General features: G+C 38.9%; 1 protein-coding gene across 7 annotated transcripts in view; it reads left to right on the forward strand.

The window, feature by feature from the left end:
- Cflar (CASP8 and FADD like apoptosis regulator) overlaps positions 1–17,785 on the forward strand; it is a 43,106-nt gene that overhangs the window by 15,257 nt on the left and 10,064 nt on the right. For 3 of the 7 annotated variants that reach the window (XM_047543188.1, XM_047543187.1, XM_047543190.1), the window contains 7 exons: positions 1,838–2,238; positions 4,433–4,538; positions 6,046–6,181; positions 7,105–7,202; positions 10,059–10,107; positions 13,823–13,872; positions 14,605–14,686. In XM_047543188.1, coding sequence (XP_047399144.1) covers positions 1,943–2,238; positions 4,433–4,538; positions 6,046–6,181; positions 7,105–7,202; positions 10,059–10,107; positions 13,823–13,872; positions 14,605–14,686 — 817 coding nt within the window. In that variant the 5' untranslated portion in view covers positions 1,838–1,942. Of the gene's footprint in view, positions 1–1,837; positions 2,239–2,260; positions 2,731–3,911; positions 4,109–4,432; positions 4,539–6,045; positions 6,182–7,104; positions 7,203–10,058; positions 10,108–13,286; positions 13,350–13,822; positions 13,873–14,604; positions 14,687–17,785 lie in introns of those variants that run through there. The other 4 variants (XM_047543192.1, XM_047543191.1, XM_047543193.1 and 1 more) reach the window with 4 other exon arrangements.

Here is a 17,785-nt window from a genome sequence, read left to right on the forward strand (position 1 = left end):
GAATTAAACATTTCATTCCTAGAAATTCTGTTTAGTTCATTTTCAAATGCATCTAGTGAACTTGGATATTTCTTACTCTGGTGTTTAATAACCTTGTATTTATTTTATCTTTCTCTCTTATTTTATTTCTTCTAGTATATACAAATATTTTAGATGTTAGTCTATAATAACATCTACTCACAAGATTGTGACTTTTAGTGAGTATAGTAGAAAAAGAACTTGGTGTTCTTTTTTAAAAAATATATATATTTTTAGGGGGCTGGGGAGATAGCTCAGTCGGTAGAGTGCTTGCCTTGTAAGCACAAGGCCCTGGGTTCAATCCCCAGCACCCAAAAAAAAAAAAAAAAAAATATATATATATATATTTTTAGTTGTAGATGGACACAATACCTTTATTTATTTTTATGTGGTTCTGAGGATTGAACCCTGTGTCTCCCACATGCTAGGTGATCACTCCACCACTGAGCCACAACCCCAACCCAAACTTTGTGTTCTCTTCATGGAAACTGGCATACTAGGTTAAAGTACTGTTAGCCTGTGAATGGAGTGTAGATTTTACTCTTTCTAAAACACCAAAATTAGTGTTCAACTTTCAGACAAAAAGAAAGTCATTTTGAGTACCAGTTTTTCAACTTTGGGCAGTCATTTTAGTAAATTTCATTTCTCCTATTACTCACACACGACCCTACTTCAGCGAAATTTGGATGAATGGATACAGGGTTGGTATAATCATTCCAAAACTAGACAAATAAACTTGTGCACAGAGAGTTGGGACGTGTTTCCATTTATTTTTTGTTAATATGAAGTCTTAACCTGAACTCTGTCTCATAGGAACAGGTTAGGAACTTGCCCAGAACCCAAGAGCTGATTTAATGTAAATTAAAACCACAAAACCTAAAAGTAGAGTAGATAGTGACTGCCATTTGCAACTAGTGAATTTTAATGGAAGAAGTTAAGAACACATCCAAGGAATGAGCTTTCTCTCTCCCACCCAGGCCCCATCTCCAGGATCAGATCTTCCTGAGTCTCCACCAATTCTTTGCCTCCACTGACGCCCTCGGGAACTGCCGATGGCAATTGCGGCCATGTAGCAGTCTACTGAGAGTCTGGGGCATCTGGCCTGTCCGTGGGGTTCCACATCTGAAGATCCTGATCAAAACCTCACTAGGTCTTTGCTCAGGCCAGTGCCAGGTGCCATTTGCATACACGATGAAGTTGGGAAAAGGGCTTGGGTTTTGGAGGCCCTGGGGAGCTGAGTGTGGGTTTTTAAAGTGGGAAAGCAACTGGAAAAAAGGGGGGTGGGCAGGGACAGAAGCCTGTTTCCCTCTTGTTCTTGATATCCCACAGAGAGAGCAGGGTCTCATACAAGACCTGCATTTGCCCAAGTCCACCTAGGTGGGTAGTCAGTTCAAGTGGGCGCTAACCCCTGTGACACCAGTTTCTCTATTCAGCTCCTTCGTCATTGGGCTTTTTCCTCTTCCTCCCACGAAGGTCACTTGTGAACTTAGTCATTAACTCCCTACTTGTGATTTTCCCTTACCCTGCTTTACATTCTGCCAAATTCTGACAAACCATGTGGGAATTTTTGGAGAAAATTTTGTCTTAGGTTTCATTTCCTTTATCATGTAGGCTTTGTTCTCTGTTTCTCTTGGGTTTTAGATTAGTCTTGGGTTTGGGTTTTGTCTACCGAGTATCTCTCTTTCTCTCACTGTAGACTTAAAAATAATATGAATTTGATCTACCAGGTTAGGGAGACCAGCAAGAAAGGGAAAAATTATGACTCTTAAGCATAAGTGACTATGATAATAGGATTAAAAAAAATCTGCTCCTACCACAGAACTCCTGCACTGGAAAGAACTCTGAAAGAAATGAAGAGAACCTTCAGAAATGAAGTTGACGACCTCCCGGCTCTCTGTTGAACTCTATACTGCAGTTCCTTAGGATGGCGTTGTGCCAGACGTCGGCCGAGGTCATCCTTCAGGTGGAAGAGGCACTTGATGAAGATGAAAAGGAGACGCTGTTCTTTTTGTGTCTGGATATTACTGCCGACGTAGTTCCACCCACTGTCAGGGACCTTCTGGATATATTATGTGAAAGAGGGAAGCTGTCTGTGGTGGAGTTGGCCGAGCTGCTGTACAGAGTGAGGCGGTTTGACCTGCTCAAGCGGATTTTGAAGATGGACAGAACCACAGTGGAGGCCCACCTGCGCCAACATCCTCACCTTGTTTCAGACTATAGGTAAATCATCAGCTCCTCTGCAGGCTTGACCGGTGGGGGGGCGAGAGGTGGCCTAGACCCTACTAAATGATAAAAATGAGGACAGTAAAAAGAACAGCCACGTCGCTTCCTTTTCTCTCTCATCCAAGTACTACCTGATATCACTTCATTGCTTTGAACTCTTTGAATTCTTAAAATGCACTTGCTTGAAGGAATGGGGTAGAAGAGCATAATGAAAGTGGAAGGGACAGATGGTACATGTTTGCCTGAAGGACAGAATGACAAGAAAGGAAGAAAGATGGGAACCACTGAGAGCTAATAATTCTTGCCAGCTTCTGGCAGTGTGAGAGCCACAGTGGTGTTGCTAGCTGATTTTCTGTGATGTCAGTTTTTGACAATTTCCGGAACTGAGAAAGGAAATAACAAGTCTGATAAGAATCTTCCTATCTTTGTGGAACTCCGTGACACCCTGACTTTCTGTCAGTCATTCCCCTGCAGAGGAAGTTTAGCAGGGTGAGTTTCCTTCTGGTGGTCCTGCCCTGGGAGGCCCCCGGGAGCCACATTGACATCTCTTCAGTTGAGACTGCCTCTGAGCTCCCTTCAGGTCCAGAGGGGCAACAGCCACTGGAGTCCCCTTAGTCCAGGCACCTCTGAGTCTTTTCTTCCTCCTGCTCTTGGGGATGTCTTAAAGGTTCACAGGGGCACAAAAGTCACTGGAAAGAGTGAGTTTTCTGGTGGGGGAGGAAGAGAAATTGTTCCTAAGTTGCTGTTTCTTTTTTCTCCAGGCCACCAGCCTTTTGTTCAATCGATAATGTTTATTTGGAAATGATATTATATTATCGAGAACTGTACTAAAGAGAGCTGAAAGCAGAGTGGGCTTTGGAAAGTATACCAGAGTTGAGGCTGCAAGGCCTGTTTCAAGCCTCAGATCTACAATTACACGCCCTGCAGGGTGGCCAGTCACTAACCTGGGTTGAGCCTTTGTTTTCTGGCTCTAAAATGAAGAATAATAACACCTGACTTCACAAGACTGTTGTGAGCATCAGTTGTGATAACTTATCATGTAAAGTGCTTTTTTTTTTTTTTTTTTGGTACTTGGGATTGAACCTGGGGGTGCTTTGCCACCAAGCTAAATCCCAAGTCCTTTTTAATTTTTATTTTGCCCAGGTTGGCCCCAAACTTGTGATCCTTCTGTTGCATCCTCCAAACAGCTGGGATTACAGGAATGTTCCTGGCTCCTGCAAAGTAATATTATTTTCAAACTTATGAAGAATTCTGCAGGATGTAAGAGATTACTGTTGTTGTTATTCTTGATCATCTGCTGTGTGTCCAACCATTATATTATGTCATGCATATTCTTCACACTATTTGAGAGGCTCTGACTGAGTTTCAGAGACTTGTATTGTGCTCTCTCTGTTCTGCATTTCTTGGAGTGGAAATAGTGCATCAGGCCCTCTGGAAGAGAGGCTGGAACTCTGGGTTCTTCATGCATCTGTTGAGCAGGCTTCGATGTGTAGCAGTGTGCTCCTGATGTTTGGTTGAGCACTAGGGCAAAATGAATGAAGAATTTCCCATCTCTAAGAATCTGGGAGTCTAATTGGGAATCGGCCTTCTAAGTGATGACAATATGGTGGCAGTCATGTTAACCACAAGGCATCCTAGGAGCTCCAACTGGAGCAGAGGTGATTGTCAGCAGGACTTTGTAGACCAAGACATCTCAGGTCAGAATCCTTGTAATGTAGGCAACGTTTGCCTTTTGCATTCAGATGTGGACCAGGATATCCCAGTCATTTCTTTGCTTTAGAATCTTGTGATGGCTCCTGGATCAATACCACCTGGAAACTTGTCAGGGGAGAAGATGACCACTTCAAATTCTATTTCTGCCTTACATGTTAGTCATCTGGGTTCTTAATTCATTTCATTGTAACTTGTGGGGAAGCTAGGGGATTCTTCAGGGAAGTTTCTATTGTCAGAGGTGTTTTCAGAACTATTAGTTGGAAGGGAGGTACTATGCTCTATTGAAAACAGGAAAGGATGAGTTTCACCTTAAGATCTCCTTCTTGGGTGATCTAAGCTTTCCGTTTTTGGGGGGAGCACATTCACATGGGGGCAAGAGTTAGTTTTTCAACCAGTTATTGGTATGGGAGGGCAGGGGCTTTTGGAGTTCTCATGAGGAATCATTTGAGTTTACTAAAGCAGATTTCCTGGTTTACAGGGTGCTGATGGTGGAGATTGGTGAGAATTTGGATAAAAAAGATGTATCATCACTGATTTTCCTCATGAGGGATTACACAGGCCGAGGCAAAGTCTCCAAAGACAAGGTGAGTTTTCTCTTTCTGGACCATGTTTCCCAGAGCCTGTCAGCAGTGGGGGCTGCTCCTTGCAATCCAGAAGGGAGGGCAGCAGGCAGTCTGCTGCCCTGTTAGTGAAAGTCAGATACCTGATGTGACCTTCTCCTAACACCAATGGCAAGAGGATTGGTTTCTGAAGTGAGAAGAAATAGGGGGATGCTATCTTCTAGGGTGGCTTTGGGTGTTTCATCCTTGATGAAAGATTCATCTGTAAACTTCATAGACCTGGCATATGTGTTGGTTTTCCTTCTTGGTTTGACAGATCATCTGGCAGGGTTAGGAAATCCATTTGCTTGTGCTGAGTGGAGCTAGGTGGGAAGTGTCAGTCTATTCCCATCTTGCTCTCCTGCTGCCATCTTTTTCTCTTCAGTTAGTTCAGGGTCAGTGTGGGGTCATGAGGCTGCATTTGAAGGCCATGTGGGGGCAGGTCCTTGTGCCTGATATATCTGGAAAATGGCTAAAGTAGAGGTTTAGGGTTGAAAGCCAGATAGGGGCAAAGATCTTAGGAATGTCATGATTGCTGGAAGAGTATTTAAATTCTAGTTGACCCCCTGGTATTGCAGAGTTCAGGATAGGTCAACAAAAGCCTGCATTTCTAGTACGTGATGATAGGTCTTCCAGGTGGTTAGATTTCCTCTAAGGACTCTGGTTTAGGCATTGCTTAAGAAATTTCTCATGTTTCTTAATGATCTTAGTTCTATTTCTAAAATCTGGGAATATAGGGTGACTGCATTTCCATGTCAAATGCAGAATGCAAAGAAAAGTAAAAAACAGAACTTCTTTTTTTTATTTCCCCCAACTTCTCTCTTGTCATTTACATATATTTAATTATATTCACTGTTTTTAAAAATAAAAATAGCACTTTGGTAAACAAATGATAAACACAAAAGGAATAAAATACAAAGCAATTCCTTTTTCTGACGGTCTCTGTGGCTCAAGGCAAATGAATAGCAAAATAGCTAAACTTAGTTCTGGTTTTACCTCTCCACAACAACCTGAGTCAGAATGAGTTGAAATGTCTAGGACTGATTAGAATAGTTTAAGAACTTTAAAGTTCTGTTATTAGAATTTTTTCTTATAAAATCTTTCCCCCAGCTTCCCTCCTGTTCCCTCTTTTCGGGGAAGCCCTTAGAGTCACCAACCTGGCCTTTGGAAGAGAAGAACCTCAGGAGGGTTTTATTTTTAGCCCTGCATTTTCATAATATATCCTGATGACACAAAATGACCCATGTGTCTATCCTCAACCTAGGAATACATTGGTGGCTAAAGGTCTAGCTACCACCTCTTTTTTTGAGTTAAAATTCAGGAGGGTAATTTGCTTAGGACAGAGGTGTCTGGATTAGAATTACTGAAGATCACTGAAAAAGCTCGTCTTTTCATGTTTTCTTGCGGTTATAAATCGCATGGCCTGGGGTTTGCTTTGGAATCTTATCAGTCAGCTCCACTGATGTTTCTTTCTTGTTGGTGGCTCTCTTAGAGTTTCTTGGATCTGGTGATTGATTTGGAGAAACTGAATTTGGTTGCTCCAGATCAGTTGGATTTATTAGAAGAATGCCTAAAAAACATCCACAGAATAGACCTGAAGACAAAAATTCAGAAGTACAAGCAGTCTGGTAAGAAGAATTTTGGCTTCTTAGTTAAAAATTAAAGCAAATATTCTTTGTATAGTAGATATGATTGGTAGATATTGATTTGTTAGATGGGTAGATAGAATGGACCCTGAATGTCCGTAGCCTGCTCTAGCCTGTGGCTACAGATCACATCCATTTCCGTCCTCATATCCCAGATCTGCCAGCTCCATTGCCCATGCTCACCACCATAGCCCTCTGTCAAATGCCACCAAGCAGTTCTGGCCCTTAAGAAAGAGTCTGGGGGCTGGGGATATGGCTCAGTTGGTAGAGTGCTTGCCTAGCAAGCACTAAGGCCCTGGGTTCAATTCCCAGCACCAAAAAAAAAAAAAAAAAAAAAAAAGAAAGAGTCTGTACCCCCATTTTCACAGACTGGCAAATCTGTGGACATTCAGGGATGCTGAACCCTATTGCCTGTCTCCAGAATTCAGTTTGATGACCACCATTCAAGTCTGGGTGTGTTACTGAGGTCCCATAGCTGCCCTGCATGTGTTCCAAGTTTTACTAACCCTCCTCATGGAAAAGGGCAATTTTTCCCTTGATAAAGGGGACCAGAGTCACGTTGCCTTCTCCCTCATACCTCCACCTCTGTTGTCTTTTAACCTCAGCCTCAATGTGGACTCTGTTAGGAGTTCACGGCTACCATAGGATTTGGCCGAGACCCCACTGATCTATATAGTACTCTTCTACCATCACATTTTCAAATGATTGACAGTCAAGAATAGGAGAAACATTTTTAGTCCATTCTTAATGATGTTTGGTATCTGAGATGATATTTTGAATTCAGTTATGTGACTGGAAAGTTTGGAATATGTAAAAGATGGGGATTGACCTTGAGCTAAACCATTGTTGAAGATACATTTGACAATAATTTATGTGTCTTAACGAACTCTCTTCTGTTTTTATAGCTCAAAGAGTTATGCAAGAAGCAGGAACAAGTTATGTGACTTCTCTCCACACCTCTCCCCCAAACTTGTGTCTCAAAGATCCTTCATATGGCATAAGGGTGAGTCTGGAGCAAATATATGGACTTCCAGCATGAAACAGTTTCAGAGCTTTAATGAAAATATACATATTCTCCTTTAATAATAGCTAAACAAATTGTGATAGAAATGTTTAATTGTTTTAAAAAGATGTATAACTTCTTATGATTACAAAGCCAAAAAATGCATTGAGCTATGTGGAAAATACGGAGAAACATATAAGGAGAAAACTAAATCTCCTACCTCCCACTACCCAAAGACAACTATTGTTGTTATTTTGGGATATTTCCTTCTTTTCTATTTCATGGATATTAACCTATACATCTATATGTATAGTTGAACTTGTTTTTCACTGTTCATTTGAAAATTTAATTTTTCAAATAAAAATAGGATGTGCCTATGGACAAAAAAATTCAAAATATACTAAAATGGTTTCAAAAGTAAGTTTGTCTCTTCCCCCATAATGCTGATCCCCCAGTTCCTTTCTTTAGAGCAGCTACCTTTAACCACTTTATTCTGTAACGGTGGTTCATGCATATATATTCCATTTTTTCTTTTGTACAATTGAGAGCATATCATGGCCATTGTCCTGATCTGAATATTCTTGAGCATTTTTCTGTGTGATTCAGTGGGACTGCCTCTGTTTAATCATTATTTTGAATGATTTTATTTTTCTAGATGTATCATAATGTGTTTAGTTCTTATTGATGTATACCAATATTGCTTATTGTTATTTATATTGTTTTCATTCTGTTGTAACTATAAAAATGATGAAAAATAAATATCCCTATGCTTACCTCTCTATGCATTTGCTTTTTACTGAGCTTATTTTAATAATTTTGGCAAAAGTGTTTTGTCATTGAGTGACAAAATATTTTTTTTTTGATTCACATAGTCACTTATGGTTTTCATCATGTTAGTATAGGAATCATCAGAATTTTTGGTTAATCTTTTATCTTGAGAAGAAGAACATTGGTGTATTTTTTTTTTTTCTTTTTCTACTGAGCTACACCCCCAGCCCAACATTGGTGTAATCTTATCTTTGTTCATATAAAGTTACATGGAATTTGTAGTGAGGACTTAGGCCAGAATGGAATGGAATGATTAAATTATAAACACTTTACTGAAAAGTATATGTTGAAAACATTAACTACTCTAATATAAATAGTTTCTTGGAGAATATGAGCTGTCAGGGATACCATTGAGCAGTAGAATTTCAGAGCTAAAGTGAATGTTAAAGATAGTACTGTCCCATAGCCCATTGAACAAAATAATGAAACAGCTGTGCAGAATAGTAAGTGATTGTCCACTTTCACCTGCTGGCAGGATGGGCCTGGTCCATGCTCCTCCTACTACCCTGTGATATAGGTAATAAACTACATTCATGCCATGTCTTAGATATAGTTTTCATTTTTGTCCTGAATTTCTCTGATACCAAGTAATGAGACAAAGCAAATTTAGAAATCAGATCCAGATTTTCTGAGCTTAGTCTGCTATTGTCTATCAAATCATTTTTAGTTAAAATCCTACCATGTTTTCACTGTGATGTTTCTATTTTGCACTTTAAGGTAAGTTTATTCATTGTATATGTAACCTGTTTGGAAGCCATATGTTTTCTGCTCCAATTTCTTCTTAAACCTGCTGTGTTTAATATGTGGCCCTGATCATTCATTCATTTAGTAAGCAGACACTATGACATATGATCTTGGTAACTTTCTTACAAGACTTAGGAACTGAATACCTAGATGATAGCTCATGTAAGACTATAAAAGTGCTTCAAAAATTACAATGACATTAATTTACACAGGATGCAAAGATATAGAATAAAAAAGTTGAATAACTATATTATAATGTTGAGCTTTGATTTTATTTTCTCTCTTTTACAGTATGTAAAAGTGAATGCATATCCATGTGGCTGGACCAATTTCTATCTAATATGATCAGCCTTTGGCTCAGTCATGGATTCTTTCTGAAAAAAAAAAAAGCAACTTACATGTCTTTGTTTAATTTAGACACACAGACTTTGTTATTGATATAACTTAACAGATAGTGGACTTCTCTCTTTTGGCTAGGGTAGCTTCAGAGAACTGTTTGCAAGCTGTATGTGGTATATACCTCACACAGGGCCTGTCATCTGAGAAAAGGAACGTTCAATCTTTCATTCTCTGATGAATCCCACTCTATCCCTCAGAGATGATTTACCAAGAATTCTTGATTATCGAGAATCAGGCCCACATTTTTCTTATGTGTAGCTAACCAATTACAGAATAGCAATAATTAGACCTTTATGAAGTGCTTTTTTGCACTTAACATTATGCTGAGTACCTATGTCATTTGATTGTTGCAAAAAAATCTGTAATGCTATTTTTACCTTCACTTTGCAGACACAGAATCATAGACAGGTTAAATGATGTGTTCAACGTTACATAGCTATTAAATGACAGAATCAGGATGCCTAGCCAGGTGTGTCTGGTCTAGAACCTGTACTCTTATCCATGCTGTACCTTGACTCTATGTTAAAGGAATAGTTTGAATGTCAACCTTGTGTTCCAGTAGCTTATTCTAACTTGGAGTTAGTATAACAACTATACTATACTATAACATCTGGTTTTATTGAGTTATTTTGAAATATTCTAATATGTTCATTTATCCTATTTACAGTTTTGTTGTAATTTTGTCTTTTGAAAGAGTTGCCTTGGTCTTTAGCCATATAACATGGGATTTATGGAGTTAACAGTTTTTGCTATTCTTTAGATAACTGTGAAGGTGATATTTTTATTTTTTCCTTGGGTAAGGATCTTATTGAGATATTTATAGAGGTGTAATATACTGTGCTTCTGAAAAAACTAACAGAGTGACCTTATTCTTTATATTTGAAGCTCCAGAATGGGAGAAGTAAAGGACAAAAACTTGGGGCATACCTTCAAAGTAAGACCAACTTTTCTTTTTATTCATTATAAAAATGCTTGATAATTCAAGAAAATGTTGCATTTTTAGATTGACTGTTTCCTTTATCTATATGTTCTAATTAAGCTCTCAAAAGCAATTAAACCCTTAAAATGTATTCACTGGCATTTCTAGTTACTCATTGAATTAGTTCATTTAAATTTGAATATCGTCTTACTCCATCAGGTGCATCATTTTGGTTATATTTTTAAGAGATATGACATTAATCTATCTGAAAAGAAGCTATGACCAGACCATATTAACCATTAATCCAGCTATGATAATAAACCATGTTAAACCAAATATCTAGCAGCAGGAAGAAGAAAGGTTGACAGGTTCTTGTTTTGTAGACCATTTAATAAATCTGGATACCCTATAAAAGACTTCCTCTCCTAAGAAGAAAGAAAAAAAGTGAAGTTAAAAAATTGGTTAATTCAGGGACTGGGGATATAGCTCAGTTGGTAGAGTGCTTGCCTGTCAAGTACAAGGCCCTGGGTTCAATCCCCAGCACCACAAAAAAAAAAAAAAAAAAAAAAAAAAAGTTGGTTATTTCAGCCCACATAATCTTTCTTCCTTCTTAAAACTTCAGCACTTGATCACATGATATCATTGTGTGTGTGTGTGTGTGTGTGTGTGTGCGTGTGTGTGTGTGTGGTACTGGGAATTGAACCTAGGGCCTTACACATGCTAGTCATAATGTTCTATCACTGAACATCCACAGCCCTTTTTTAAATTTAATTTTTGAGACGGTCTCACTAAGCTGCCCAGGCTGGCAATGAATTTACAATTTCCCTGCTTCAGCCTCCCAAGTAGCTGAGATTACAGACTGCCTGGCTCCATAACATAATTTTTAAAAAGTTTTTTCCTTTACTTAGGCTGGAATTGGGGCTCCGTGGCAGAGCACTTGCTTAGCATGTGTGGGATGCTGGGTTTGATTCTTACCACCACATATAAATAATTGAATAAAATAAAGGTCTATCAACATCTAAAAAATTTTTAAGAAAGGTTTTTTCTTTGCTTGTCTAGAGGATTCCCTGAAGTGAGGGCTGAGATTCACTCTTTTTTTTTTTTTTTTTTTTTTTTTTTGGTGCTGGGGATTGAACCCAAGGCCATGTGCTTGTGAGGCAAGCACTCTACCAACTGAGCTATATTCCCAACCCCTAAGATTTATTTTTACCCTGATGAAGCAGCCAGTTGTGCTTCCAGACACCAGGAAGCAGGGGTTGATGGGCAGTGCTGCAGAGCAGTTTTATGTAAGGGGCCTGGAATTTGCCCTGAGTACTGTGGGGGATCATGACCGATTTAAGTAGGGCTGTGGCCTGATGGAAACCTGTGTGGCAGGCCCCTGGCCAGTGCCTTATGACTCAGCCTACTGCTGTGTGTGTACACCTGGAAACTGAGAAGCATTTTGGCCAAATTAGCCAGATGGTGTGGCTCATGCCTATCACTCTCTACCTAGTATTCTGCTCTCCAGCAAAGGCTGTTAAAAAGCTAATTAATTCCTGAATCAACACCATGTTTCTTAAAACACTAATGAGATGGTGAAAATTAGCATTTTGAAAACTAGGGAATATGTGTGACCTGGTAGGTGTGTCTAGGAATTAAAAACAAGTAACTTTAACAAGTTTTCCCCATTGTGTTCCATGATCACAAACTAGTCATAATTACACAGACGATATAGGTGAGGCTCCCAGCATCCCTGGTGATCCTCCTTGGAAAATCACTTACCTGCTTTTGCCTGAACTTGGTTTATTTACTGAAAAAAGGAAAGCATTCTGATAAGTTGACCTGAGTCTGATAGCTTAGAATAATCAAAGCAAGTATTCTTATTAACTTATAAATAGATTTTGACTGAAAGGTCATGATGATGATGATAACTACAATTTATTAAGCTCTTGCTAAATGCTTTAAACTGGAGTAGGCATATCACATAGGTTGTTTTGTGGGGTTTTTTGTTTGTGCTGTTAAATAAGCATAATTAAAATATGAAAAAGAAGCAAAATTTCCTCTTTATTTCAAATATCAGAGATAGCCACTGTTAATGTTTGATTTATATAGCTCTAGACTCTTATGTGTAAGCATAGGTAGTTGTCCCTCAGAATCTGTGAGGGTTGGTTCCAGGACCCCCTCACGAATACTCACATCTGCAGATGCTCAAGTGCCTTCCTCATAATGTCGTGTTATTTGCATGTAACCTTGTGTATCGCTTCTATACTTCAGAACATCTCTAGATTATTTATAATACCTAACATAATGTAAAACTATGTAAATAGTTTTTATGCCATATTGTTTAGGGAACAATGATAGTTTAAAAATGCTGTACCTGTTTAGTGTAGTCATAATTCCCAATCCCCCACATCCATATTTTCCATCCTTGATTGGTTGAATACACAGGGGCAGAACCCATGGATTTGGAGGGCCAACTATACAGGACCATGCATACAAATGTGCATATAATGTTTTTAAGTACATGGAGTCAATATTATATGTATTATTTAATAATCAAAATTTTGCTTAATATATAGTCTATATATTTTTTTCAAGTCAAATATACAAAGATATCTCTTATCCTTAATATTGAAGTATTCCATTAAATGTACCATAATTGATTTAATCAGTTTTATATTGGTGGACTCTTAGGTAATTCCTACTTTGGATCCTTTATGAATAGTCTTTCAGTAAATATCTTTGATTTTTCACTCATGCTTTATTACATCCTTAAAACTTCTGGAAGCAGAATGATAAGTTAAAGATATTGCCAGTTGCCCTTTGAAAAGACCGTTTCAAATTTTGTAGTGTTAGCATTTGAAAGTACTCATTTCCTCCAAGCTTACCAATACTGGAATTTTCTTTGACTATTTTTAGACAGTGTTTCTCATTTTGTAACAGTCTTGTAAGGTAGATACAAGTATTTCAGCTTAGAGTTTACTAAGCCCCTTAGACTTAAGGAAGTAACTTACGAAGATTACAGAGACTGTCAGTTATAGTGCTGTGGTGTAAGTCAACACTTTAGTAGCTTCAAAACCAGTGATTCCCTCACCTCTGTGGACTAATAAAGGCAATTTTTATCCAGCAAAAATTTGCTGTAGGCTTATTATCTACATTCACCAAGTTCATTTTCCTCTCTTTAGTCATTGACATTTTATTTTATTATCTCCCAGTATCAATATGACCTCAACGTCAATATGAAAACACTGGCCTCCTGTTCTATGAGTAGCAAACATGTAAGCATTCCCTTTTCTGCACTTTCTAAGGCTGTTTGCTTTAGGTTTTGTCCACAGTTTCAGAACATGTAGGAAAACACAATATTGTGCAATGAGAATAATTAATTCTCCTTATCAAGTTAAAACTTGTTGACCACCTGGTCTTCACCTGGAGAAGGGTAAGGGAGAGGCTTCTTTCACTTGCCATTAAGTATTTTTTCTGCACAACCCTAGTATAGCACAGATGGTTTTCCTTTCCTTTCCTTTCCTTTCTTTTCCTTTCCTTTCCTTTCCTTTCCTTTTCTTTCTTTCTTTTTTTAATCAACCAGGTTCTTCAGTGCAAGGTTGGAACCTCAGGGCTGAGTATAGGCAGAGAAAGAGATAGTTGAAGAAAATAGGCAAAGAGAACAGTTGTGATATAAAGAAACTCAGTCTGCATGGGGGTGAACTTTGTTTGAAAGCTTTGTAAAAATTACTTCTTTCTCATCCTCCAGGAGAACCAGTGAAGACATCCATTCAGGAATCAGGAGCTTTTTCGCTTCAGGTAGAGAATAAATTATCTGATGTGGTATGGCATTGTGTGCAGTGAATGCAGAAAACACTGACTTCTTTAAAAAATAACTATCCATGAAGAATTATCTGTGACATTGGGACACCCTGAATGTTATTTTTCTGAGAATTCATTTGCCGAGGAAACTTGAATCTAACAAAGAGAAAAATGTTAAAGTGGATTATGTTAGTGAACTTTGGAAAGCAGGGAGACTCCAAAGTGGCACCTCTTGTCTCAGCTGAGTGATTGCTGAACATACAGGAAGGCAGGGACAACACAGTGAACCTTGATGTGCCCTGACTTTTCCTTGGGTTGATACCTCTTCTCCTTAGGAAGAGGCAACAGAAGGTCTACATTTGTAGTAGCTTGGAAAGATCTAATTTATTTCTACTTGAGGTTACTGTGGAGACATATGATCCCTCTTTTATCTCTGTTTCAAATGATCTTTATTCTATAAAGCTAAGACATATGCAAAAAGACTCTAATTTTATTGAATTTAAGTAAAAGCTGAAATAACTTGTTTGTGTTAAGAACATTGCACTAACAGAGACAAATTTTGGTAATTATGGGAAATGTCAGCTATGATAACTTCAGGCTGTAACTGCTGAATGACTCAGCTGTTAGAGATGTTTAAGGAAATCCAAAAGAAGAGATGGTATATGAGTGGGACCTTGTGGAAACAGTACAGTATCCAGAGTCTTTAACAATCCCTGCCCTTCTTTCCAGTACATACCTGAACAGAAATACAAGATGCAGAGCAAGCCCCTCGGAATCTGCTTGATAATTGATTGCATTGGCAATGATACAGGTAAGTGTGGAAGCTACAGATTAATTGATGCCTCCCAGTGAGACCATGGCACAGATGAGTTGTATTCATTTGGGTGATCAACATTAGCTTCTATGACAAAGCAGCTTATACTGTGACATTTTTTTCCCCACTCATATCATAGTGTGGTGTGGATCAGCCTGGGGGAGCTTTGCTCCACATGACCATTCAGTAGCTCCATTATTTTCCAAGACCTTGGAGTCTTCTACAGGGTTCTGTGCATCTGGCTGGTAACTGAGGAAAGAGAGAATGTATGCAGGATCTCATAACAGATTTTAGAGACTGGACCTGAAAGTGATATGCATATTTCCCCCCATATTCTCTTGGTCAGAACTCATTTATGTGGCTCCAACTAACTGGTGGACATGGATAAATTAATCTAGCTGTGTGTCAGGAGGAAAATGAAATGAATTTGGGACCCCAGCATCATCTCTAGCACAAACATAAATTGTGAAGGCTGTTGCTTTAGTCTTGCCTTTCCATCTTGCTATGGCAGGGAAGAGTCCTGGGATTCAAGGGGCATTTATAATGGAGGGCATTCTGTCTTCCAGTATTATCAGATGATCTTCCCTTTCCTTGGGGACATAAAAAATATAATAAATGTGTGATATTTAGAGGGCTTTGGATATTGTGTGAGCCATGAGTCACTTAGGTGTGCATCCTTTACTTGGTTGTACCTGTGGGTCACCGTCCTTTGGATCTGAATCAATTCTTTTTCTTAGCTGTTAGGTGTCTGACTCAAACTGAATCACTGATGATGCATCAAAAGAGAATGAGAAGAGCCCAGATTAGTAGAAGAACATTCTGTTTAATTATTTATCTCTTCCTTGAGGGGATCAATCATCAGAGTTCCACATTTTCCAGCTTCTCAACAGTCTCTTAGAATGAGTCAGAACTATCTTTTAGGTTAACTTAAAAATGTTACCATGGGGAGTTTTATGAAAAGAGTCTAAGAGAAGGTCAAATTAGCAAATACAAAACTGAATTTCCCAGGATTTCAGCTATCATCCTGCTTTCTCATGTCCTATTTTTGGTCAGATGTGAGATAAGTGCTATAGATAAGTGTCCTTTTTTTTTTTTTAAAGCTATTAGTGCCCATATAAGAATGAGGAAATAACTTTCCAGTGAGTCACTTTCTGTTTTAAAGGAGATTGTATAATTGTCCTTTACTTGTGGTTAATCATTCTTGTTTGATTCATCAGCAGAAAACTTCCTAACTGGATGTGAAGTTCTTTGTTTACGAATATCTGTTGTATTGAAAGAGTCATAAAGATAAAGCCATGTCCTGTTATTAATTGAAAACTCAGTTATTTGTGGCTAAAATCCAGTGTCTGTGCTTGCATTCCTTTCTGAGTTGTGGGTCTTCTGTGGACAGAAACTGAATGCATATTTGTGTCTTTCTGCGTTATAAAAGCTGGGTCCTGGAATATCATTGGCATGATGACCTAGATTGTGACCTTGGGCAACTTTTCTAGCTATTATAAGGCTCAGTTGTAAAGTGGATTAATAATAGGACCTACCTCATAGAGTGGTTGGGCAGAGTGAGTTCATACTTATAAAAAGCTTAGAACAGTGGCTGGCGTATTATAACCATGTATAATGCCAGCTAACATTATTTTCTCATTTTGTTTTAGTTGCTATCTACTAAGCAAAGACTCACCGTGGCTTTATGCTTGGGACCAGGAAACTAAGAACCTGAGGCCTACACTGAGCTCAGGAGTGAATAGGGCATGTCCTCCAAGTGTGGCACACAGAAATGGAGGCAGTTACCTGAGAGGGCTTGAATTCTTGGGGGAAAACCCAGGTGGACTATTCCTGCCAGTCTTCAGTCTCTGGCAGAGAAGGAAAATCTAAGTATAAAAGCCAGAGTGTAGCGGGGCAGAGACCTGATAAGAAAAAAAGATAGCAAAGGAGTAGAATTGGAGGTAGAGCTTAGGACAGCACCTTTGGCCTGAAATGGGAGCAGATACTGGCTTTGGGTGCACTGATAGATCCCTTTCCTACCCTTTGGCTATTGACGAGTGTGTGTGTGAACCCCGGGAGACAAAATGGTAGCTCCAGGCCTCAAGTCCTTCCTGGTCAGTAGACTCCTTTCAAGTTTGATCTTAATGGTAGAGTTCTGGGTTAGATTGGGCCTGGGTCAGTAAAGGGTATTCCAGATGCTCATCGCTGCCCTTCCCCTGAGGATCAGTGTTCTTTTGACTCAAAGCCTTCATGCCTCTGGGAACAAAACATAATTTTGCTTGAGGCATAGGTGGTTGATCAACAGTAAGAAACAGAACAGCATACTTCTACTCAAATGGGGGTGTGTCCTGAACCCACTTATTCACTTAGCTGAGGCTCAGAGCAGCAGGGGCATGTCAATTATCATGAAGTGGAAGGACACAATCTCCTCTTCTCATACACTCTCTCTAAGCCTTCAGTTCTGTTTTTCCACACCCTTACCTTCTGGGGACTTTTCACTGAGAACTCTGGACCTGGTATCCTGCTTTGGTAGAAAGTAGTTTTTATCAGGGGTAACGTACTTCATTTCTACCTTATCAGTAGTTGGTGGTCTTCATGTAGAGCAATTATGTGGGGTTTCCTCTGTCTGATTATCTTTGCCAACTTTAATGTTGAACAGAAAGAATCAGGTAATAAATGAGTAGACAAGATCATTGTCAAACTCACTGCCAAAAGAAGCAAGGGTTCTGGAGGAAATTAGCAGTAATGTGGTCAGACTAAGGTGGAAGTGGTAGTGATGGGAGTGTATAATTTATTAAAAACACAGCTGGGTGCAGTGGCACATGCCTGTAATCTCAGAAGCTTGGGAGGCTGAGGCAGCAGGATTGCAATTCAAAACCAGCTTCAGCAACTTAGCAAGACCCTGTCTCAAAATAAAATATAAAAAGGGCTAAGGATGTGGCTCAGTGGTTAATCACCCTTGTATCAATTCTGGGTACCAAAAAAAAAAAAAAATATATATATATATATATATACATATATGTATGTATATATATACATATATATGTATCTCCATTACATTCCAGGTATTTTGCTAGTTGCTTGGCATGAATTCTCACTGAATCCTCATAAATAGTA

Source organism: Sciurus carolinensis, chromosome 3 (genome assembly GCF_902686445.1).
Source record: "Sciurus carolinensis chromosome 3, mSciCar1.2, whole genome shotgun sequence".
In the NCBI taxonomy this organism is placed as follows: Eukaryota; Metazoa; Chordata; class Mammalia; order Rodentia; family Sciuridae; genus Sciurus; species Sciurus carolinensis.